Here is a 22,911-nt window from a genome sequence, read left to right as displayed (position 1 = left end):
AATCAGAAAACGAATTAAACAAAGTTGAACGGACCACAATCCGGCGGTATCGTCAAAGGGTCAACACTGACCTGGTCTCGCGAGACTCCACCATCTCGCGTGTTCACGTCCTGTTACATTACTAAACCTTAAAATGAGGATGGTCTCAGGGGGCTGACAACACTGCCCGACTCCTCGCTCCGAGCCACCGAGACCAGCTTCATGCCCCAGCTTCAGCTGCTCTGCGACCCGCAGCTCCGTGGCAGCCAACCAGGATAATGATCCTCTTATTAATCGTCGCCTGCCTTGGAATAACGACGCTATTGACATTTCTATTTGCACCCTTCATCAGGTAAAGCGCGCCGTTACACACGCTGCTGTCATCGTCTTATATTATATATATATGTGCAAATTATATATATATATATATATTCTTTAATACAGGGTCAATAGCGTATTTGCATGGATGCACTGACGGTAGCGTTACGGACTTGGCCAGCGGCACCACAATGTGTTCATGTTTCAATATGAATGCGGGGGAGCGGTGTCCTAAATCTATGTCTCTCTGGGAAACTCAGCGCAGCTTTTATTGCGTCCACTTTTTTATTTTAGTTAAAATGTTGATCGGTCATTTAACCTGACCCGAATCGGCGAGAAAGTTTGGGTATTTTTCTCCATCAGCAGCAGCTCGGTCGTGGGCGGAGTTGGACCGGTTATGTAGCAGACATTACGCCAGGTGATTGGGTATCGCTCGGCTGTGTGTAGTGGCGTGGGTCGTACGACTCGACGTTCTAGCATAATCATTAACCAGATCCATGGGATGTGTGAGGAATAGGCCACATACTGTATCCACGCGTTGACGTGTGCATGACGTAGGCCTGCATGCCCCATTATATTCCTGCCAACTCATTTGCAGGAATACTACTCAAGCAGTAGGTTTGCATAATAGGAAGATGTGCTTCTTCAATGATCTTTCTAATCATAATACTCCCTAACTTTGGGCCAGGAGCTATGCGGCCGGTGGGGTGTGTAGGTCTGAAGCCCGGTTGGACGGGAAAACGGTGCTGATCACCGGCGCCAACACCGGGATCGGCAAGGAGACCGCTCTCGACCTGGCGGGAAGAGGTGATGCCCTTTACATTCTCCCGGGGTTTTCCGGCTTCTGCCAACTGTTGAAAAATAATCCCCCAGAGTATTTCTAATTACCTTCAAATGTCCTCTCAAAACTGATCGGTTTCATAAGTGAAACGGGTAACCGGTCCCTTATTTTTCATCAAGCCCCTCGTTTAATCAAAAAAATTAAATTGATTGACTTTTTAATTGACCACCAACGTAAGCTATACCTGCGGTCAGGAAATCCCCTGTAGTTCTCCATGGAAAACCAAAGACGTTACTACGGTAACGCGGTCCCTCTTTCCAGGTGCGCGGGTGATCATCGCTTGTCGGAACATGACGAAGGGTGCCAAGGCGCTGGCCAGCATACAGGCCGCTTGCCCCGGTGCCCAGGTCGAGGTTCGAGAGCTGGACCTGGCTGACACCTCCTCCATACGGGCCTTCGCTCAAAAGTTCCTCCAAGGTTTGGCTTTTGATTGGTTGGCTCTTGATGGGTTGGCTCTTGGGGCCGGCCCAATAACACCATTTCAGGATTCGGTTTTCATGTTTTAAGTACAACTGGAAAAAAAGATCATGCAAAAACAATATAAAATGCATAATACATTTATATTACTTCAAAATTCTGCAGTAAAAGTAAAAATAAAATTGGAGAATAGACCATTTAGAACTATATTACAAAGGTTTCATCTGATAATATTTGAAGTAAATCTTTAATGTTATCCATACAGAGTCAGCGCACATTTGATAATACTAAGGATGTTCATAGAACCAAGTGTCAGGCACTAACATTTGTTAGGTTAACCCATTCTCCGTATACAGCAAAGATAGCTAGGATAAGATGCTACACAATGCTTATTACATTATACAGTATATTGAGTGTAATTCCATGAGTATTGAGTGTTACGTTAGAGTACTGGGACGAGCTCAGTAACCAAACTAAAGTCCTGAACGTACGGACGGGTCAGACCAACCGTCCAGTGTTGGTGAGGGTCCCAGCAACTCTGTTAAATAGTTTTCTGTTCCAGAGGTGAGCCAGCTGCACATCCTGATCAACAACGCTGGGGTGATGATGTGTCCCTACATGAAGACCATCGACGGGTTCGAGATGCAGATCGGTGTCAACCACCTCGGTGAGAGAGTGAGAGAGAGAGAGAATGCAAAGACACAGCCAGAAGAGCGAGAGATAGCGAGACCGAGAGACTGACAGAGACCCAGGAGACAGAGAAAGAGAGAATGCAAAGATAAGAGCCAGAAGAGTGAGCAGAGCGAGAGAGCGCGTGAGCGAGCTAGGTCTCTATAGCGATGCATGGAGGAGCTGAGAGATGCAGTCATGCATGCATTAAAAGACGGATGCAGGGGATGGATGTATAAATAGATGGATGGAGAAGATGAGTTACGACGGGGCTAGGTAGACGGTAGTAGATGTAGTTAGCTTAGTACACAAACCTTTAGGAAGGGTCTGTGATGTTTACTGGATCCGGTTTGAAGTGAGCCTGCTCCGAGGTAGGGACACAAAGGTTTGATTCATTGGGGTGGGACAGGATTGGAATCAAACATATGGCAAGTTATAATCCAGATAGGGTGAGTCATCGATGTACATCTCGGACGCACCACGCCGGTGTTTCTCTCGGTCGGCTTGTTGTAAATCCAGAAGGAACCCTCCGTCTCCCCAAGTTTACCATAATTAAATCATATGCATTATGATAGTGCCGTTACCAGGGAAACCACAGGGGAAACAAACACAGACTTAGCCGAGTTGAAACAGACTACCAAAAGGCCAATTTACACGCGACTTAGTACAAGGCTAGTAGTAGTAGCGGTTAGGGGTTCAACTCCCAGCCAAAAGGTTGTTGGTTCGATTCGCAATCCCCGCAGCCTAATCTGTAGGCATCCTGGAGCAAGAGGCCCCCCCCTACCTGAACAGAAAACCCCCTGTTGGATGAAGGTGACTCCTAACAACTCACCGTGTTGTGACCCACATGTGACAGGTCACTTCCTGTTGACCTCTCTGCTGATCGGCCTGCTGAAGCGCAGTGGGCCGGCGCGCGTGGTGGTGGTCTCGTCGATGGCCCACAACTTCGGCTGGATCCGTTTCCACGACCTCCACAGCCAGGGCAGCTACAACAGCGGCCTGGCTTACTGCCAGAGCAAGCTAGCCAACGTGCTGTTCACCCGCGAGCTAGCGCGCAGACTTAAAGGTACTCCCATAGCACACCTAGACATGGCACCTTTAAACAAGCTTCTCGCCTCCCACACCCCGTCAACTGCCTCACGCACACAAACATCGAACAATGATAATATATATATCTCGGAAATGGGTAGCCCCGGGGGCACACCCAGTAGAGCACACTCTTTTGGCGCGGACCGGACTCTCTGGCCAACAACCGTTGTGTTTTCCTCCACAGGTACGAACGTGACGGTGAACTCGCTGCACCCGGGCACGGTCAACTCTGAGCTGACCAGACACTCGACCCTGATGACCATCCTCTTCACGGTCAGCTCCATCTTCCTCAAGACCCCCCAGGAGGGCGCGCAGACCTCCGTCTACTGCGCCGTGGCGGAGGAGCTCCACGCCATCTCGGGCAAGCACTTCAGGTCAGCCGCCGACCGGGGGCAATGGGCCAACCTTCATGGATGTCTTGACTTGTGGGCTAGGCTAATGGCTAACTGTTATGGATGACTCAAGCTTTAGGGCTATGCTAATGCTAACCGTTACGGATGACTCTAGCTTGTGGCCTAGGCTAACTGTTACGGATTACTCAAGCTTTTAGGCTAACTGTTACGGATGACTCAAGCTTGTGGCCTAGGCTAATGGCTAACTGTTACGGATGACTCAAGCTTTTAGGCTAATGGCTAACTGTTACGGATGACTCAAGCTTTTAGGATAATGGCTAACTGTTACGGATGACTCAAGCTTTTAGGCTAATGGCTAACTGTTATGGATGGCTAAAGCTTGCGTGCTAGGCTAATGGTTAGCCGTTATATTATTAATTAAAAACATCAATAAAAAAACGAAATCGGTTTATTAGCCTACAGCTCGATAAGGCATCATTAGCAGTTAGCATTAGCTTTACCATTGCCCTCAATCCTTTACAGTGTCATAGGGTCAAACAATCCCTAACCCTAGCCCCCCAAAAGAGCAAGGAAGATCTCCCTTAACGATCAAGGAAGGAACCTTGAGAAGGAGGGCAGCGTTGATGACTAACTCCTCCTCCTCGTGGGTTTCAGTGACTGCTCCCCTGCCTTCGTGGCTCCCCAGGGCCGGAGCGAGGAGACGGCCAGGAGGCTGTGGGACGCCAGCTGTGAGAACCTGGGCATTGAGTGGGATTGATGATGGATATCTGTTGAAACCGCCATCACCCTCCTCCTTAGCCCCCTCCTTCACCCCTTCATCGGCCATCTTGGTTCTAACGGTTAAGGCTTCGTTATGGCTCCAAGTGGACGCAACGCAATGACCACGCAGCCGTGAACCTGTTTTTGGTTCCGCTTTCGGTTTACTTTGAGGTGTACATTAGCGGACCAATCATAGCCCTCGCTGCTGCGTCTCCTCGACACAAGGTTACACTTTTTGGGATGCGCACGTCAGGCCCTTGCGGTGGACGCAAGGAGGGTCCGCAAACCCACTGGCATTGCGTCACCATGGAACCATAACTAAGCCTTACTAAGCTGGTTGCGGAATGCAGAGTTCCAAAATGTCATCGGGTCGAATAAGGCCCACGTCGTTAAGTTTCGTGCTTATGAGAGTTCAGCCGCTGGGTACTATGGCGACAGGAGTACCATGCCCATAATGTGAAGATTTTTGTAATAATGAAGTTATAATAACATAACAATGTATTTTTGTGGGGGAGATGCCATGACTTGCGGTGTGCAAAGTTATGAAGTTAGTGTGACTTCAGATGTATATCTTTTGTGACGATGTGAATCCGATATGGTGGAGTTGGTGTAGGATACTGTGTGGTGGTCAAACCAGGGTTAACACCAAGCCTATTCATTACATTTCCTTTTTAAAACTTTATTTGTTTCTTAAAGTTCCTCCAGACTCGGTAGCCACAGCACACCGTTTAGTACCGGCTTTTTAGAAAAAGGAAATACAAGAGACATTCTTATGGTTTCCTTAACCAAGAAATATAAAACATCATTGTCAATGTAGATCATTGACAATGTTGATGGATTATATAGACAGGGAGAGTTCCCATAGTTTAAAACGAAAATAAGAAGCAGGCCCTTGCAAAAAATCCAAAACAGGACCATTTTGAGTTTTCAGGTTACTGGAGGAAATCTTCATTCCAAGGTTTTAATATTTACAGTTTTTGTTTTCTATACAGACTTATGTTGGACTTTTCAGCATTCACCACAAGCACAGCTGCCAAACTTTTTACAGACGCTGGTGTTTTATATACTAGATGTACATGCCTTTTACTAGACCAACATTCATGTTCAGAGTTGAATGTTTACATTTGATGTAAATAAACAGATCTGTTGCTTAAAGTGTACCTTTACTTCTTGAACTTGAGATGATTTGAATTACAGTTTTGATTTGATGCAAATCAGGATAACAGGAGCAGGACAGAAATCTGACAATTTACGATTTTCTTGGCTGTTATAAAAAAACCAACCTCTTGCTTTCAAAAGTAGATGTTACTATTGGTTTGAATGTTATGCCCTGCCCACTTGGACACAAAATGTAAATTTTTAGAGAGGGAGCAAATGGAAAATTGTGATAGGTTATTTTAAAGCTGTGGTTCCAACAATGTGAAATGAATGGTACATGACTAATGTATATGTATTCTGGAAAGAAGAACTGGTTAAATAATGTAATAGTGGACCAACAAATACAACTGTCGTGGTTTCTACAAGACCGATTTTATTCCATAGGACATTGTAAACATTACAATTATTGTTAACAATTTCAAATGGCTGACATGAGGCCAAAAATAAAAATATTTATTACAGTTTATTTAATGATATATATTTACAATTGTTGGGAAAACAGTCAGTATTCATATCATCAGAAGTGTCATCCACGCAGTGATGAAAATCAAAACAAATCAACCTACTTATTATTTGCATCCAAGCAACTATTAAAGTGCGGCAGTGGTGAGCAAACGGTCCATAATAAGCAAGTGGGCTGCCATTTTCTCAAATTTCGGACCCTTTAGCACTTAATCACAGCAACAAGAGATTTAATTCGTTAAGCCGAGGATCACAAAGAGGCAACTGTTTAAAACTTCTAACAAATGTCTGAACTTCACCTCACATGACAAAAAGAGAACGAAAGGCATCCGTCTCTTCTCCCGCTCAATAGCTCTCGAGATAACAAGGCTAACGGCAGTTGTAGCAGTAACTTTATAGATTGTCCTGATAAAAAAAATGTGAATATTGTAGGTACAAAGCAGTTGGAAAAGAGGTTTTGGGGAGCAAATCGGCACAGTGACGGGTACTTAAACAGGTAAACATGAAAGTTTACATTTTATCATTTATCGCACACAACATGAATCCCTTTTTAGAGAAAAGGCTTGTCACATTTCATGTGTTTAGCAGTTGACTGACTCGCACATGGATTTAGTTTAATACTGACCTTATTTATTCCCTAATGTGCTGATTAATCTGCTGACGTACATTAAACTGATTACTAAAATATGTATATACACAAAACTACGACGGCGATCGTTGTTTGACAGCTGGCACAATTTAGCTATCTTAATTGAATCTCAAGAAACACTTTCTCTAAAGGTTCCCTTTAAGTATCCTACAGTTGAAAAAAACACATTCACGTTGATCATATCCTCTGCATTCTGACAGTTCCCCAAATACTGAAGTCATGATTCACTCTTCATAAGAGAAGCCATAGAAATAAGAAACGTTTAGCAACACGCAACCAATTTTGCTACCTAAGTTGTTGGCTGTGTGTGTGTGTGTGTGTGTGTGTGTGTGTGTGTGTGCGCTTCACAGCCGGTTCCAAACTCCACTCAAATTAAAAAAACACCATCGCCAAGAAGGCCCAGAATAACAGAACACAAAATGGAGGACGAGCTGCAGCCCTTTACAACAAGGACCTCAGCAGCGTTCTTTACTCTCCTCAAGGCAATAATTATATCTTCCCTTTTTGGCTGAGGTAGGCGGGGAAATACTTGTTGTGGGTCGAAGCGACCCCTGTGGATACAGCCGCTCTCCCACTTAGCGGCTCTCGTCGTCGAGTGGTTGTGGAAAGAAAAAAAAAACGGTACCAGCTGACGAGAAGGAACCAGCAGAATATAGGGTTGGAACGGGATCCGGAAGAAACTAAAGCACAGTGGTGAAGGCTCCGAGGGAACCTTCAGCTTGAAGGCTCCCTGCAGAACGCACATGGGGGTCTGGGTGTAGAACCACCGAGACCCGCTGGCGGGACCCAGCGGGGTTCCTGCCGCCCCGCAGTGAGAGGTCGGCTGCGGCCGTGGCTTGCGGACGCATCGCCTTGCCGCGTCTCGTTGTTGTGAAATCGACGCTCTCCATAAATATCCCAAACATCTTCAAAGCTCACCCCGCCATGTGTGCATGTGTATCTCCCCTACACTCTGCTACACATTAAGAGTTCCCACTTTAAAAGCGCACTTATCTGGCGTTGGGGGTCGTTCTCTTTCTCTGCCGTTGCGGGGCTTTTTGTTTTGGTGCTCCGAGAGCCAGCGGTCGCAGATGTTCCGCATGACCGAGTCCGAGGCGCCCTCGGCGGCCTGCATCACCTCCTGCACCCGGGGGCGGGCCTGTCCCGGGTCCAGCTTCACCGCCTGCAGGTAGGCCTGCCGACCCCGACCGCCCCGCACAGCGGTGGGCCTTGAACCTGGAGGCCCGAGGCCAGGCCTAGAGACACTCTGTGATACTGTTAGGCTTCAGACATTAGCAATCAAACTGGGCAGTAGTCCAGTTTGATTGCTAATGTCTGAAGCCTAACAGTAGGCATCCTTGAGCAAGACGACCACTATAGTGGTCGTCTTGCTCAAGGATGCCAACTGGTTAGGCTTCAGACATCAGCAATCAAACCCGGATAAAACGATCAATCGGCTGGGAGATGAATACCACTGTCCTCGATGTGTCTACCGTTCTCCTTTGAATGTTTTTTGTGTTATTAATAACCTTACTATTCTGGTACAACGGATTCCTACAGCTACTCTGCCCTCTGTTCAGTTGTGTCTCCAGAAACGAGGTCGTGAAGCTCTTGGAAGTTTCACAGAGCTTCTGTGGATCGTGCTGGGGCCGTTTGTCTAAACCGTCACGCGTCTGTCTCTGGAGGAACGCGCCGTCTGCTGCATGACTCAGCAGAGACTACAACGCAGATCCAATCTTCACAGTCTGACCGGAGCCAGACCTGGTCCCAGAGACCCACCGGGGGCCTATGTAGAGGGTGAGGGGGCCAAACCTCGTCCCAGAGATCCACCGGTTCCTTTGTAGGGGGTGAGGGGGCGTCTGGGTACTGAGCTGTGTTTCCCTGCATCATGAGGACAGTCTGACCAAGGCCTCCCTCCAGGAGGACAGGAAGTGAAAAACTTAGCCGCACTGTGCTGCCGTTTCTTCGCGGTACGTCCGCGGTACATAATGTTGATTCTGAGGTTTTTCGGAACATTGGGACCAGCCATAGTTGAAACAAACCAAGCTTTTCTTCGTTCTTCTTCGATAAAATGGATAGAATATGGGCCTTCTGGCTACATCAAGCCGAGTTATCTGTGACTGACTGCATAATGTTAGAAGCCGTAGAAAATGAAGGGAATGAGAATTACTCGGAATCAGACTATGACTGAAACGGTTTCAATCAAATTATGTCACAAGGTCTCAGTTTTCATCCCTGACGTGATCTGAATAAAATCTTACCTTGTTCTCCGGGCTCTTGATTTCAGAGATGAGAACTTCCAACTCCTTGGCCTGTAAATAGAAAAAGACCAGTTTATTGTCAGACCAAAAGTTAAAAGGTTACAGGTCACTTATGCCTAAGGTCTGTTTGATCGGCCTTCTTCACCAAGCGGCCATCGCAAACCGGGTCGGGGAACTGGAAGCGTAATTTCCTGTATTTTCCGTTTACGACAACGGGGCAATAACGAGTTTCTGAACCCGGAATAGCGATGACAGAGTCGGCTATTTCATCCATGTGAAACAGAAGTTTCCAAATCTGCACTGCTGACAAGCGATTGGGAAATCGCGAGCAACTGACAACACAGCGTTTGCTCATTGGTCTCGCCTCCGGTTCTGAAAAACAAAACACCACGCCCGTTTCCTGCTGACTGGTCGAGCAGGAAATGGGAGGGGTTTTGCTTTGATTTTGAGAACCGGAGGCAAGCAAGACTACTAGCCTCCGGTTCTCAAAAACAAAACAAAACACCATTCCTGCTCTGGATATCTGTGGTGATCTGGGCTGTGCTCCGGGCTGTGATCTGGGCTCTGATCCAGGCTGTGATCCGGGCTGTGATCCGGGCTGTGATCACGTGATGGGGGGCCATAATGGGGCAGTGAACACATGATGGGGGGCTGTAATGGTGCCGTGATGGGGGGGGGGGGGGGTGCGTCTCCCTATTCACGTGTCCCCTGGTAAAGACCGGGCCACTCACGTCGGCGGGGGGCTTCTCGGCCACCGACAGGCAGCTGAGGACGATGGCGTCGCCGTCGTTCTTGGTGGCCGTCCCCGACTCGCCCACGCACTTCAGCAGCTGTCGGATGGCCGCGTACTGCCGCTGCCGCGCCAGCCGCTGGCCCGCACGCACGTACACCGCCTGGGCGTCCAGCTGGAAGTCCTGGAGGGACGGGGAGGGAGAGAGGGAGGGAGGGAGGAAGGAAGGAAGGGAGGAAGGGAGGAAGGGGTGAAAGGAGGGAGGAAGGGAGGAAGGGGTGAAAGGAGGGAGGAAGGAAGGAAGGAAGGGAGGAAGGGAGGAAGGGGTGAAAGGAGGGAGGAAGGGGGGAAGGGGTGAAAGGAGGGAGGAAGGAAGGGAGGAAGGGAGGGAGGAAGGGAGGAAGGGGTGAAAGGAGGGAGGAAGGGAGGAAGGGTGAAAGGAGGGAGGAAGGAAGGGAGGAAGGAAGGGAGGAAGGGAGGGAGGGAGGGAGGAAGGGGTGAAAGGAGGGTGAAAGGAGGGAGGAAGGGAGGAAGGAAGGGAGGGAGGGGGAGGGAGTAAGGGAGGGAGCAAGAAAAGAGGAAGGGAGGAAGGAAGGAGGGAAGAAGGGGGAAAGTTTGATTCCTTGATGGTTAATGTTTTTTTTTCATTGATGGTTAATTGGTTGTTTCATTGATGTTTGATTGATGTTTGATTGGCTGTTTCATTGATCCACTGATGTTTAATTGGTACCTGGATGATTCTGTAGACGATGCCAAAGCCCTCCTCAATGTTCTTACCGCCCAGCATCACCTGGAAACACTCAGCAGGTGAGTCACGGCGCACACACACACACACACACACACACACACACACACACACACACACACACACACACACACACACACACACACACACACACACACACACACACACACACACACACACACACACACACACCTGTCTGAAACTAAGTCGCAGTACTTGGTGTAGAAGTACTAATTTAAGAAATATATTCACTTTCATTAGAAATACATAAATAAACCCCACTTAGGTCCCTCTGGATTAAAGCACCCACTCAGTAACCAGATGTGAAATGTTAACGGTAACACTGAACCGTCACTGAGATGGCTCTCAGAAGCCCCCGGTCAGTCGTCATGGTGAGGGGCTCACCCTGCAGGCCACCTCCGCCTTCATCTGGGTGCCCCCGAACAGGGTGGGGGGGGCGCTGGGGGAGCCCGTCGCCTTGGGGACGGGGGAGTGGGCGGCGGCCTTGGAGGCGGCGGCCTCGCAGCGGTGGAGGAAGCGGGTCACCTCCAGCTGCAGCTCCACGGTGCTCATGTGCCTGGGGGACACAGAGCTACGTTAGGAACAACTGGTCTCGGGGAGCTCGACAGCATAGCCTAGCATAGCCTAGCATAGCATAGCATAGCATAGCATAGCATAGCATAGCATAGCAACACGTCACCTAGTCCTGGGGAGCATAGCATAGCATAGCATAGCATGACATGGCATGGCATGGCATGGCTTTAACACTGCAGAGCTCAAGTTCATGGAGGACACAGAGTAACGTTAGGAACACGACACCTAGTCCATGCTTAACAGCATAGCTTAGCTTAGCATAGCATAGCATAGCATGAAATGACATGGCATGGCTTTAACACTGCAGAGCTCATGTTCATGGAGGACACAGAGTCACGTTAGGAACACGACACCTAGCCCTGGGGAGCTTAACAGCATAGCATAGCATAGCATAGCATAGCATAGCATAGCATAGCATAGCATAGCATAGCATGACATGGCATGGCTTTAACACTGCAGAACTCATGGGTCTGGAGAACACCCACAGAATCACATGAGGACTGCATCCCAGTGGTGACAGACAACAACAGATCAGGTATAGAATAGCACAGCAAAGCACGGAATAGCATAGCATGAAATAGCACCGAATAGCATGGCACAAACACCGCCGGGGTTATGGGTACGGAGAACACGCACAGAGTCACATGCTGAACACATCACCCTGGCGACAACACCAGACCGGGTGTAGCGACGGTCTCGTGTAGCTTAACAGCACAGCGTAGCATAGCATGGCTTTAGCACTCTGCCGTGGCTGTGTGGTGTGGTGAGGGGAGGGGAGGAGGGGGGGAGGAGGGGGGGGGGAGGGCGCTCGTACCTGGACACGTCGCTGGAGGACATGGGCTTCCTGAAGGAGGAGACCGGGGACCTCCTCCGGGCCACGGACCCCCGGCCCTGCTGCTCCTGCAGGTACGTCCTCAGGTGCTCCTTGGCCCGGACCAGCCAGCGCTGAGGGGGGTCAGGGGGGGTCAAAGGTCAGCGTCACACCAGTGGATGCAGACGTACAAACGGGCCCCGCCCCCCAGCAACACGTTGGCCGCTGCATTTTCGCACGTTGATAATGTTGTTGTTTTTTTACGATTTATTTCTGCATTTTATGCTTTATGATTGCGAGTGAGATAGACAGGAAGGTATGGGAGAGAGAGGACAGGCAGCAAAGGGCCACAGGCAGGAAATAGAACCCGGGTCGCTCCAGTAAAGTCTTTAATGGTACGGGCTCTCCCCAATGGTCCATCCCATTGGTAACGGTTAACGTGTGGGAGATCCAACCGCGTCCCAATATATATTTTATATTTTATAAACATAGTAAGTGCCCCTGACAGCATGGAATGACCCCGTGTGTGACCCTCCAGGACCCTAGCTGTGCTCTCATACCCCGGGTGGAGCCAGACCTACCTGCTGCTCCCCCAGCTGAGTGTAGGACTGGGCCCCGTGGGAGAAGAACCGGATGCAGGTCATGGCGGCCCGCACGTGATCCTAGGGCACAGGTGAGGAGACGGGGGAGGAGACGGGGGAGGAGACGGGTGAGGAGACGGGTGAGGAGACGGGTGAGGAGACGGGGGAGGAGACGGGGGAGGAGACGGGTGAGGAGACGGGTGGGGAGACGGGGGAGGAGACGGGTGAGGAGACGGGGGAGGAGACGGGTGAGGAGACAGGTGAGGAGACAGGTGAGGAGACGGGTGAGGAGACGGGTGAGGAGACGGGGGAGGAGACGGGGGAGGAGACAGGTGAGGAGACGGGGGAGGAGACGGGTGGGGAGACGGGGGAGGAGACGGGTGAGGAAAAGAGTGAGGAGAAGAGTGAGGAGACAGGTGAGGAGACGGGTGAGGAGACGGGGGAGGAGACGGGTGAGGAGACGGGGAGGAGACAGGTGAGGAGACGGGTGAGGAGACGGGGGAGGAGACGGGTGAGGAGACGGGGAAGGAGACGGGTGAGGAGACAGGTGAGGAGACGGGTGAGGAGACGGGGAAGGAGACGGGTGAGGAGACGGGGAAGGAGACGGGTGAGGAGACAGGTGAGGAGAAGGGGGAGGAGACGGGGAAGGAGACGGGTGAGGAGACGGGGAAGGAGACGGGTGAGGAGACAGGTGAGGAGAAGGGGGAGGAGACGGGTGAGGAGACAGGTGAGGAGACAGGTGAGGAGAAGGGGGAGGAGACGGGTGAGGAGAAGGGGGAGGAGACAGGTGGGAAGAAGAGCAAACAGGTGAGAATACAGGTGAAAACAAAGGTGAGGAAACAGGCGAGGACAGGTAAATAGAGGTGAGGATACAGATGAAGACACAGGAAAATGTACTTATTCAAGTGAACACCATTCACCACCACATTTCTTACTGCTCATCAACCCATTTCAATCACTCAAAATCAACTAAGTAGATCAGACTAGTACCGTTCGATCTCAATATTCATAAGTAAACGATTAACTATCTTTTGATACATGCAAAAATTACACAAATGAAATCCCCATCCTGCGTCCCCGTCCCCCCCCCTCCCCCCCTCTCAGCTCTCTGACCCCTCCACACCCAGGCAGCCCCCCCAGAAGGCCCTGCGGGGGGCGTCTCACCGTCATGAACTTTTGCAGCTGGTACAGCGTGTGGAAGTGGCGCCTCCGCTGCAGCAGCTGGCAGGAGGCGATGAGGTAGCGGCTGCAGAGCTCCAGCCCCGGGTCCAGGCTCTCCAGCAGGCCCTGCAGCGCGCCCAGGGCCCCCCGCTCCAGGCTGGGCTGCAGGACCCCGTCCAGGAACACCTCGTCGGGACACTCCTGGAGGACCGGGTTCAGCAGAGTTCAACTAGGAGTCCTCCTGACCGAGTTCAACTAGAAGTCCAGTCAGAGTTTAACTAGCAGAGGTCAACTAGAAGTCTATCAGAGTTAAACTAGAAGTCCTGTCAAAGTTTAACTAGCAGAGATCAACTAGTAGTCCTGGCAGAGTTCAACTAGTAGTCCTGACCGAGTTCAACTAGAAGTCCAGTCAGAGTTTAACTAGCAGAGATCAACTAAAAGTCTATCAGAGGTAACTAGAAGTCTGTCAGAGTTCAACTAGAAGTTGTCAGAGTTCAACTAGAAGTCCTGTCAAAGTTTAACTCTGATGGACTTTAAATAGAAGTCCATCAGAGTTCAACTAGAAGTCTGTCAGGGTTCAACTAGAAGTCTGTCAGAGTTCAACTAGAAGTCCGGTCATAGATCAACTTGTTTTAATTTGCGCTTGTTAGCTTACAGCGTACTAGCTTGTTTTCATGTGCACATATTACCTTGTTAGCCTATAGCGTACTCGCTTGTTTTCATGTGCGCTTATTAGCTTGTTGCCTTATTAGCTTGTAGTGAACTAGCTTATTTTTCGGGTGTGCTCAGTAGCTTGCTAGCGTGCTAACGGCTCTCGACAGGGCATTGAAACGCGTCACATCCCGACAGCTTGTTCCGGTGCAGAGCTAGCTCCGCCCCTTCGGGCCGCCCACCTTGCTGAGCAGGTGACTCAGGGCGTCCCTCATGCGGTCGTGGCGCATGTAGAAGCAGACCAGCGCCAGGTGCGTCCCGTAGCAGGTCAGGTAGTGCAGCGCCTCCTGGTGGAGCCGCGGGTCCGGGGCAGGGGGGTCCGGGCGCTCCGCCGCGCCCGGGTCCGACAGGACCTCCTCCAGCTCCCGTAGCGACGCCAGGATGTCCTCGCTGAACGGCTGAGGGAGGCACGCGCACGGAGACAGGTAAACGCACGCAGGTATACACACGCACACAGGCAAACAAACGCACGTAAACACACACACATACGCAAATGCACTTGTAGACACGCACGTGCGCAGATGTAGATACACATGTGCGCACATACATTGACGTCGACACACAAACCTAGAGTCAAGCAGGCACGCACACACGCACGCACGCACGCACGCACGCACACACACACACACACACACACACACACACACACACACACACACACCACACACACACACACACACACACACACACACACACACACACACACACACACACACACACACACACTCGTATGGACGTAGACACACATGTAGATATACACACACATTTGTCCATACACACACATGCCTAGCATTAAGCACGCAGGCACTCACGCACACATGTAGATACACACACATCTATGCACGCCACACACATACCTACATTTAAGCATGCAGGCACGCACAGACGTGTGCACACATGTGTCTGCACAGAGGAATTTCCTCGTTACATAACTTGTGTACGGCCTCACTTGCAGGGACTGAATGTCTAAAGGTTCCTTATGGAACAACACGGACACCATCAGTCTCACGGTGCCAGGGGCGGCCGGAGACATTGGAGCACCGGGGGCAACCGACTGCAAGGGGCCCCACAGAGCCCCGCCCCCATAGAGCCCCGCCCCCATAGAGCCCCGCCCCCAACATGAGAGACACTAAACAATAGTCTAGTTTTTATGTCAATTTTTTTACTGTACCTTCACATCTTTATTTCCATTTTAGTTTAATCTATTTTTATATTAGATATAACTATAGCCGTTTTTTTTATTCTTTTATTTTGTATCGTCTTTGCTGGGAAACTTTCACGAAAGATCATGAAAATAAAATGTATCTATGTGTTATGTTACTTGATATTCCATTATGTACTATTGATAACTTGATGCATTTAATTTATATATTGCGTATAATTGTATTATTTATTTTTTTTGTGTTCGAAGTGCACGATACAAAAAAAAACTTGCCTCGTCAGACAGATCATTCATATATCGATTACGATCCAAACCAAACGTTTGATCTTTCATACTGCAGCCGACCACATGGGCCTCGTCCCCCGAGCTGCCATCTCTGCCCTTAGCGAGCAGGCTCTGACCCAGATGGCTGGGTGTGTGTGTGTGTGTGTGACGTTGTGGGGCTCCTTCAGGTCTGTCAGCCTGCGTTCTACGCCCCAGGCCTGGCGTGTTCCTAGAGAGCCACAAGAGCCACAAGAGAGCGCCTGACAGAAGGGAGGGCCCTTGAAGACTGGAGCGTCTGTCTTACCCACCCCGGGCGAAGCCCTGAGCGCCCTCACACATAACTCCTCTCCCCCCGCCCGCCCCCGCAGAAGCCCGCTATCTAGAGGGAATCAGCACCACGCCGAAGAGGATAACGACCGACGATATGGATGTCAAAGGGGCGACACTTTTCAGAGCACTATTCTAAGCATGGTGGCCGTTCAAAGAGCTTGAATTCTGTGGGATTATAGAATAAACAATGAAGGCGTCAGCCATCGAAAGACAGACCGAACACCGGTCGGTTTCAGCCCAGTAACCTGAACCCTGACAACGGGGATGTGCCGGAGGACACAAACACATCAAAGCCAAACCTAGAGACACACCCAAGGTTGAGAGTCTGCAGGAATAAATTTCAGCCACATGCCACCGCTAGTGACGTGTTCACTCATACATGAAGTTAACACGCAGAGTAAACGTGTTGAAACAAAGCTGACTTATCACGCACACCCCATGTTTTCCAGGTGGCCGGGAGCTACCTCAGGTCACCACGTCAGGGTACAGCTCGAACCCGGAGCCGGCAGGACCCATGTGCCTGCTAACTCAGTCCGCTAAAGGCTCAGGTATGGTCCCACGTCGACGCAACGCAAAGGGCCACGCACACGCTTCGACGCGGTCGCAAACCTGTTTTGGCTCAGTGTCAGGTTTTAGGGAGCCGACCAATCGCAGCCCTTTTGGGTGCGTCACCTCGACGCAGAGTTAACATTTTTGGGGGGTGCACGTCGGGCCCCTCCGATGGACGCAAGGAGGGTCCGCAAGCATGTAATGGGTCCTTTAACCCCCGGGTCCGTTAACCCCCTTGCGTGGAGTCGACGTGGAACCATAATTAGACCTCGACTCTGCGAGTGAACATTTGTCCTTACAGTGGGGGGGGGGGGGGCGTGGCCTTTGCATGGAGGGGCGTGGCCAAATCGTGGAGGGGCGGGGCCTTACCATGGAGGGGCGGGGCCTCAGCGTGGTTTCCAGCTGCTGGACGATCTCCTGCAGCAGCGGGGGCCCCGGGCTCAGCTGGTTCCGGTCCAGAGGCGGCTTCAGGACCCGGGAGAAGCGCTCGCGGGCGGCCGACAGCCGGCCCGCCTTCAGGAAGGCCATGCCCCAGGCGTGCCACACCCCGCTGGGGTCCAGACCGCTCTTGGTGGACACCTGGTGGTGGAGGAGGGACATGGGTTCAGAGCGGAGCTGCCGGTGGTGGTGGTGGGTGGGGGGGGGGGGGCGGAGGAGGGACTTGGGTTCAGACTGGAGAACCCGGCGATGGTGGCGACGACAAGAGTCCGGGACCCACCTCCACGGCCAGCTGGTAGTGCTCGGCCTCCAGGAGCTGGTTCCTGAGGCGGGTGACGGCGGGGGTCTCCAGGAGGTCCTCCAGGGAGGGGATGGGCCGGTAGTTGGCCCTCACCAGGATCCTCAGCACGTCCACCTTACTGATGAAGCTGAGGAGGGGAGCGACAGAGAGGGGTTCACGGTGAAGTGAGGACGTTTTTTGCAATTCTATGCTCCGATCCGATAACAACACAAGCCTAGCTCATTTACTGCACAGGCAGAGAACATCACAAACACGTTCGCTGTTACGCTTCGTTCATTAGCGGTCGGATGTGGAAAGACGGAATGGGAAACGTTTCATCTCCGACCTACATGTGCTGGCGCTACCAAGCCGGAAAAACATGGCAGCATTGACACTTTATTACAAGAATACAAATGTATTGTTCTTATAAATGTAATATAAATGTACACGATATAGTTCTGAAAAATTATTTGGTCGACAGTAAGTGAACCAACTATACATTGCTGTCATCGTAAGAGAACCCTTCTCTAAGAACAAGTGCTATTAGATGCTACAATGCTTGATAGTGTATCGGTACATAAACACTCTGGGAAATGAAAAAAAAAATGGTAAAAGAACATCTCGACACCACTTTACCAACAAATAAAAAAATATATCACGAATAATAAAACATACATTATGCATTATATATACTTATGCTGAAAAGAACCGCATTTCCCAGCATGCCCCTCACCTGTCACACAGGGGCAGGTCGTGGCTGCGGCCGTCCTTGACGAACATGAGCTTGGCGCTGAAGAGCAGCCGCTTCATGACGTCCGTCAGCAGGCCCGCGTCCACCTCCGCGTGGTTCAGCTTCCGGGACAGGGCGCGGCAGTGGCCAATCAGCTGCTGGCCGCACTCTGATTGGTCGCTGTGCAGGGACAGGATGGCCACACAGAGGTGGGCGCTGGGGGCCTGGGAGAGGGAGGAGAGGGAGGAGGGGGAGGAGAGGGAGGAGAGGGAGGAGCAGGAGTTGTGGAGAGGTTAGGGCTAGATAAAGATGAAGGCACAGCAGCGCGGCGTTCTACCCCTTTCATAGATGATGACCGACGGGGGGTTAAAGGTGACATATTATACCACCAGTACAATATGGATAATATGACATCTAATATAACAGTATAAATGATTAACCGTTACAAGCCGTTTTGGGAATTTTCTTATTGTACACATTTGCTGCTTGTTTTTGTACCTTGAGGTCTCTTTCTGTTTTTATCGATTTATGTGTATTTCGGTACGTTTTAAGTGTATTTGTGGTCTTTGACCTCCACCCTTCATGAGCTCCTCACAGGAAGAAGTATTTTCCTCACAGAAAGCGGAAATTTCCTCACAGGAAGCATTGAGTTCCTCACAGGAAGCCGTCAGCTCCTTACAGGAAGCAGTCAGCTCCTCACAGGAAGCTGTCACCGAGCAGTTATACGGTCATTCAGTTGAGATTGAAAGAGGAGGCGGACCTGTTCGAAGTAGAACTCGCTCCTCAGCAGCTGGTTCTCCGAGGGCCTGGAGCTGAGCCGGACCTGCCGTTGGACCACCTCCGGGAGGGTGAGCACGCAGTCCTCCCCCGAGCCTGAGCCTGGGGACCCCACTGCTGGGGGGAGACCCACAGGGTAGACCATTAAGACGCAACATGGACCAGACCACGACATTAATGCACAACACTCAAATACTCACAGATACACACATACATAATTATTTGCGTACAATTAAAAACCACTACTTTAAAACACAGAATAAAAGGCTGTAGTTACCTTCAGCTTCTTCCAGTTCATCATCAGAACTATAAAAATAAAACACAAGAAAACAAAATGTCAGAATATGAAATCATGCCCATCGACATTTACCAGTAGCGGAACAGCGCCATCTCTGGTGGTGAGCCTCCTCACAGCCGACCTCTGTGATTGGCTGAACTAGGGCAGTGTTCTGTCCCTAAGCCCCTGAACAGAGTGTACAGTAGGTGACAGCGCGTGTCCCCGTTTGTGTCAGCAGCTGTCCCCAGGTCTGCTCCAGGGTCAGGTTACCGCATTGTGAGTCAACGGATAGCATCGCAGAGGGACCAGCCAGTATGCACGCACGCACACACACACACCAACACACTCAATGACATGCACACCCATAAACATATAAAGGTACACTGATGTGCAGTCACAGGGAAACTCAAATGCCACACAAACAGACACACACGCCATACATTTCCAGATGAACTCTTCAACCTTCCTCCTGTTATTTCATTTTACATTTCATTTCGTGGTAAAAATTACATTTAATTCCCAGGATCCTAAAAAGCAAATTTTACAGGATTTTTACAGCTTCACAGGTTTATACATATACTAATTAATTATAACACACACACACACACACACACACACACACACACACACACACACACACAAACAGCAGAGTAGTTTGTGACGGGGCATGTGTCCATAAAGTTGTGTTTGAAGGTGGCCGGGTTCTTACTCGCAGTGGAAGAAGGCGTAGCACTGGTCGCAGACGCGCGCCCCCTCCTCCCCGCTGCCCTCGATCGCCATCTTGTGCTCCGAGCACGCCTGGCACACCAGGCGGCCACAGCGCCGGCAGTGGTGCCGCCGGTTGAACTGCACAAAATGGAGGGTAGGACTCCTTCAACATTTAGGCCCAATCCCATTTCTACCCCTTACCCCTCCCCCTTGTTTTGAAGGGGTAAGGGGAAGGGGTAAGGGGTAGAAATGGGATTGGGCCTTAGGTCCAATCCCATTTCTACTCCTTACGCCTTCCCCTTACCCCTTCCCCCTTACCCTTACCCCTTCAAAACAAAGGGGAGGGGTAAGGGGTAGAAATGGGATTGGGCCCCGCCTCTTCTCGAGCGCTTGTTCTAACAGATTTTTTTACTCCTTGGAATTTCCTTCGTTAACGCTACGATGTATTCTGAGGAGACTTGTCGAACACCGTCATACTAAACACATTCCATAAAAATCTTTGGTCTGCGAACAGGAAGTGACATCACAGGGCTCCCCCCCCCCTCACCATGGTGAAGCGCTCCCGGCTGCAGACCATGCAGCTGTCCTGCTGGGTGTCCGGGACCCAGTCCCTGCGGGCGGGGGGGTGCGGCGGGGGCTGGAACTGCCCCTCGGCCCGCCGGCTGCGCCCCGCCGACGCCCGGTCCTTGTCGCGCTCCGCGCTGCTGACGGAGGAGGCGTGCGTGGGGGTGCTTCCTGCGAAGGGGTGGAGGGGGACACAGCAGAAGCCTGGGGCGGTAAGTATTCACCCAGAACGGGGGCTCCGGTGAATCGGGGTGCACGTCGATAACAAGGAGGGGCGTCTCGCTCACGGTGGGACCTACGGGGAGGGCAGCAGACATCCGGGAATCCAACCCGGAACCTTTGAGTGTGTATGGGGTAGGCCTATAGGGGGACCCGGGAATAGGAGGATCTGGGTTTAGTGGGACATGGGTTTTAAGGGGACCTGGGTGGAGGGGACAGGGGTTTGAGGGGGGGAACTGAGTATAGGGGGACGTGGGTTTTTAGGGACCTGGGTATATGGGGACCTGGTTTAGGGGGACCTGGGTTTGGGGGGACCTGGGTTCGGGGGGACCTGGGTATAGGGGGACCTGGGTATAGGGGGCCTTGGTTAAGGGGGACCTGGGTTTGGGGGGACCTGGGTTCGGGGGGACCTGGGTATAGGGGGACCTGGGTATAGGGGGCCTTGGTTAAGGGGGACCTGGGTTTTGGGGGGACCTTGGTTTAGGTGGACCTTGGTTTAGGGGGACCTTGGTTTAAGGGGACCTTGGTTTAAGGGGACCTGGGTTTGAGGAGACCTGGGTCTTACCGGTGGAGTCGGCAGGGGAGTCTGGCCTGCAGGAGTAGGAGGAGTCCTGGGCTGGACACTGGAGCAGTCCATCCTGCAGGCTCAGCACAGAGTCTACAGATGAACCAGATACACACCAGGACTTAATATAACATCACTTACACGGGCCAAACACTATCCTATTATACGGTTATATATATTATATTAACGCCTGGAGCAAACACTTCCAAACAGCGCGTGAACGAGCACGCGCACACACAGACGCACACATGCAGACACAAGCAAACACACACACAGACACACAATATCTAATAAAACCAACTAACTATAAACTATGATTATATAAATGCTAAACATCTGAAAGTTACTGTTTCTTGCAAACCTTGTACTGTATTATACAAAAATGTAGGATTCTATACTATTCCATAACAGAGGTACTTGAGTTTAGACAACACTGATGAATGGGACTCGACCACATGCCCTTCCTTCCTGTTTTCGTTGCATCATCTCTGCTGGTGAACCTTTTGTTCAACCTCTCAATCATCTGCTGAGTCAGTGTGGAAGAATCAGGGTTGGTGAGTCCAAATAGACTGTGACTGTGTTTACACAGGGTGTACCCTGTGTGTACACTGTGTGTACGTCTGTGTTTGTACACACGTACGTATGCGTACGTGTGTACGTGCACTCTGTGTTGACCTTGGCGCGTGCGCTGACTGTGTGCGCTGACTGCGTGCGGTTGTGCGTGCGGTTGTGCGTGCGGTTGTGTGTGAATGTGATTGTGTGTGAATGCGATTGTGCGTGCGGTTGTGTGTGCGCTGACTGTATGTGTGTGCGCTGACTGTATGTGTGTGCGCTGACTGTATGTGTGTGCGCTGACTGTATGTGTGTGCGCTGACTGTATGTGTGTGCGCTGACTGTATGTGTGTGCGCTGACTGTATGTGTGTGCGCTGACTGTATGTGTGTGCGCTGACTGTATGTGTGTGCGCTGACTGTATGTGTGTGCGCTGACTGACTGCGTGTGCGCTGACTGACTGTGTGTGCGCTGACTGTATGTGTGTGCGCTGACTGTATGTGTGTGCGCTGACTGTATGTGTGTGCGCTGACTGTATGTGTGTGCGCTGACTGTATGTGTGTGCGCTGACTGTATGTGTGTGCGCTGACTGTATGTGTGTGCGCTGACTGTATGTGTGTGCGCTGACTTTATGTGTGTGCGCTGACTGTATGTGTGTGCGCTGACTGTGCGTGCGTGCGCTGACTGTATGTGTGTGCGCTGACTGTATGTGTGTGCGCTGACTGTATGTGTGTGCGCTGACTGTATGTGTGTGCGCTGACTGTATGTGTGTGCGCTGACTATGCGTGTGCGCTGACTGTATGTGTGTGCGCTGACTTTATGTGTGTGCGCTGACTGTATGTGTGTGCGCTGACTGTATGTGTGTGCGCTGACTGTATGTGTGTGCGCTGACTGTATGTGTGTGCGCTGACTATGCGTGTGCACTGACTGTATGTGTGTGCGCTGACTTTATGTGTGTGCGCTGACTGTATGTGTGTGCGCTGACTGTATGTGTGTGCGCTGACTGTATGTGTGTGCGCTGACTGTATGTGTGTGCGCTGACTGTATGTGTGTGCGCTGACTGTATGTGTGTGCGCTGACTGTATGTGTGTGCGCTGACTGTATGTGTGTGCGCTGACTGTATGTGTGTGCGCTGACTATGCGTGTGCGCTGACTGTATGTGTGTGCGCTGACTTTATGTGTGTGCGCTGACTGTATGTGTGTGCGCTGACTGTATGTGTGTGCGCTGAC

The 22,911-nt window shown here is 51.0% G+C and overlaps 2 protein-coding genes and 1 long non-coding RNA gene across 5 annotated transcripts in view; 2 read left to right on the top strand and 1 right to left on the bottom strand.

Moving 5' to 3' along the window:
* Positions 1–82: 82 nt before the first annotated feature.
* rdh12 (retinol dehydrogenase 12) lies at positions 83–6,028 on the top strand. 2 transcript variants are annotated; one of them, XM_056591194.1, is made up of 7 exons: positions 83–331; positions 989–1,104; positions 1,400–1,555; positions 2,118–2,222; positions 3,081–3,290; positions 3,498–3,687; positions 4,321–6,028. In XM_056591194.1, the coding sequence occupies exons 1-7, from the start codon at positions 258–260 to the stop codon at positions 4,421–4,423; spliced, it is 954 nt and encodes a 317-aa protein (XP_056447169.1). In that variant the 5' UTR covers positions 83–257; the 3' UTR covers positions 4,424–6,028. The 2 variants fall into 2 exon arrangements, with proteins under 2 accessions (XP_056447169.1, XP_056447168.1); XM_056591193.1 differs by having other exon boundaries at positions 84–331; positions 986–1,104; positions 4,321–6,027.
* Positions 6,029–8,089: 2,061 nt separating this feature from the next.
* The window catches only part of zfyve26 (zinc finger, FYVE domain containing 26), a 39,388-nt gene continuing 24,566 nt past the window's right edge, over positions 8,090–22,911 (bottom strand). Inside the window, exons 27-42 of one of the 2 annotated variants that reach the window (XM_056589874.1) lie at positions 21,131–21,223; positions 20,330–20,550; positions 19,784–19,920; positions 19,075–19,103; positions 18,781–18,911; positions 18,024–18,244; positions 17,291–17,438; positions 16,942–17,151; positions 14,450–14,665; positions 13,560–13,757; positions 12,396–12,476; positions 11,818–11,948; positions 10,815–10,986; positions 10,395–10,454; positions 9,666–9,848; positions 8,090–8,985 (exon numbers count right to left, since the gene is read on the bottom strand). In XM_056589874.1, coding sequence (XP_056445849.1) covers positions 8,896–8,985; positions 9,666–9,848; positions 10,395–10,454; positions 10,815–10,986; positions 11,818–11,948; positions 12,396–12,476; positions 13,560–13,757; positions 14,450–14,665; positions 16,942–17,151; positions 17,291–17,438; positions 18,024–18,244; positions 18,781–18,911; positions 19,075–19,103; positions 19,784–19,920; positions 20,330–20,550; positions 21,131–21,223 — 2,321 coding nt within the window. In that variant the 3' untranslated portion in view covers positions 8,090–8,895. Of the gene's footprint in view, positions 8,986–9,665; positions 9,849–10,394; positions 10,455–10,814; positions 10,987–11,817; positions 11,949–12,395; positions 12,477–13,559; positions 13,758–14,449; positions 14,666–16,941; positions 17,152–17,290; positions 17,439–18,023; positions 18,245–18,780; positions 18,915–19,074; positions 19,104–19,783; positions 19,921–20,329; positions 20,551–21,130; positions 21,224–22,911 lie in introns of both variants that reach the window. The other variant, XM_056589875.1, reaches the window with a different exon arrangement.
* On the top strand, positions 11,825–13,523 carry LOC130382260 (uncharacterized). Its single transcript, XR_008895537.1, has 3 exons — positions 11,825–11,909; positions 12,353–12,487; positions 13,500–13,523. It is a non-coding gene; the product is annotated as an uncharacterized LOC130382260 (long non-coding RNA).

The sequence above is a fragment of the Gadus chalcogrammus genome, chromosome 5 (assembly GCF_026213295.1).
Source record: "Gadus chalcogrammus isolate NIFS_2021 chromosome 5, NIFS_Gcha_1.0, whole genome shotgun sequence".
NCBI classification, from domain to species: Eukaryota; Metazoa; Chordata; class Actinopteri; order Gadiformes; family Gadidae; genus Gadus; species Gadus chalcogrammus.
The sequence above is the reverse complement of the archived record's forward strand: the minus strand, read 5'-3'. Positions and strand labels throughout refer to the sequence as shown.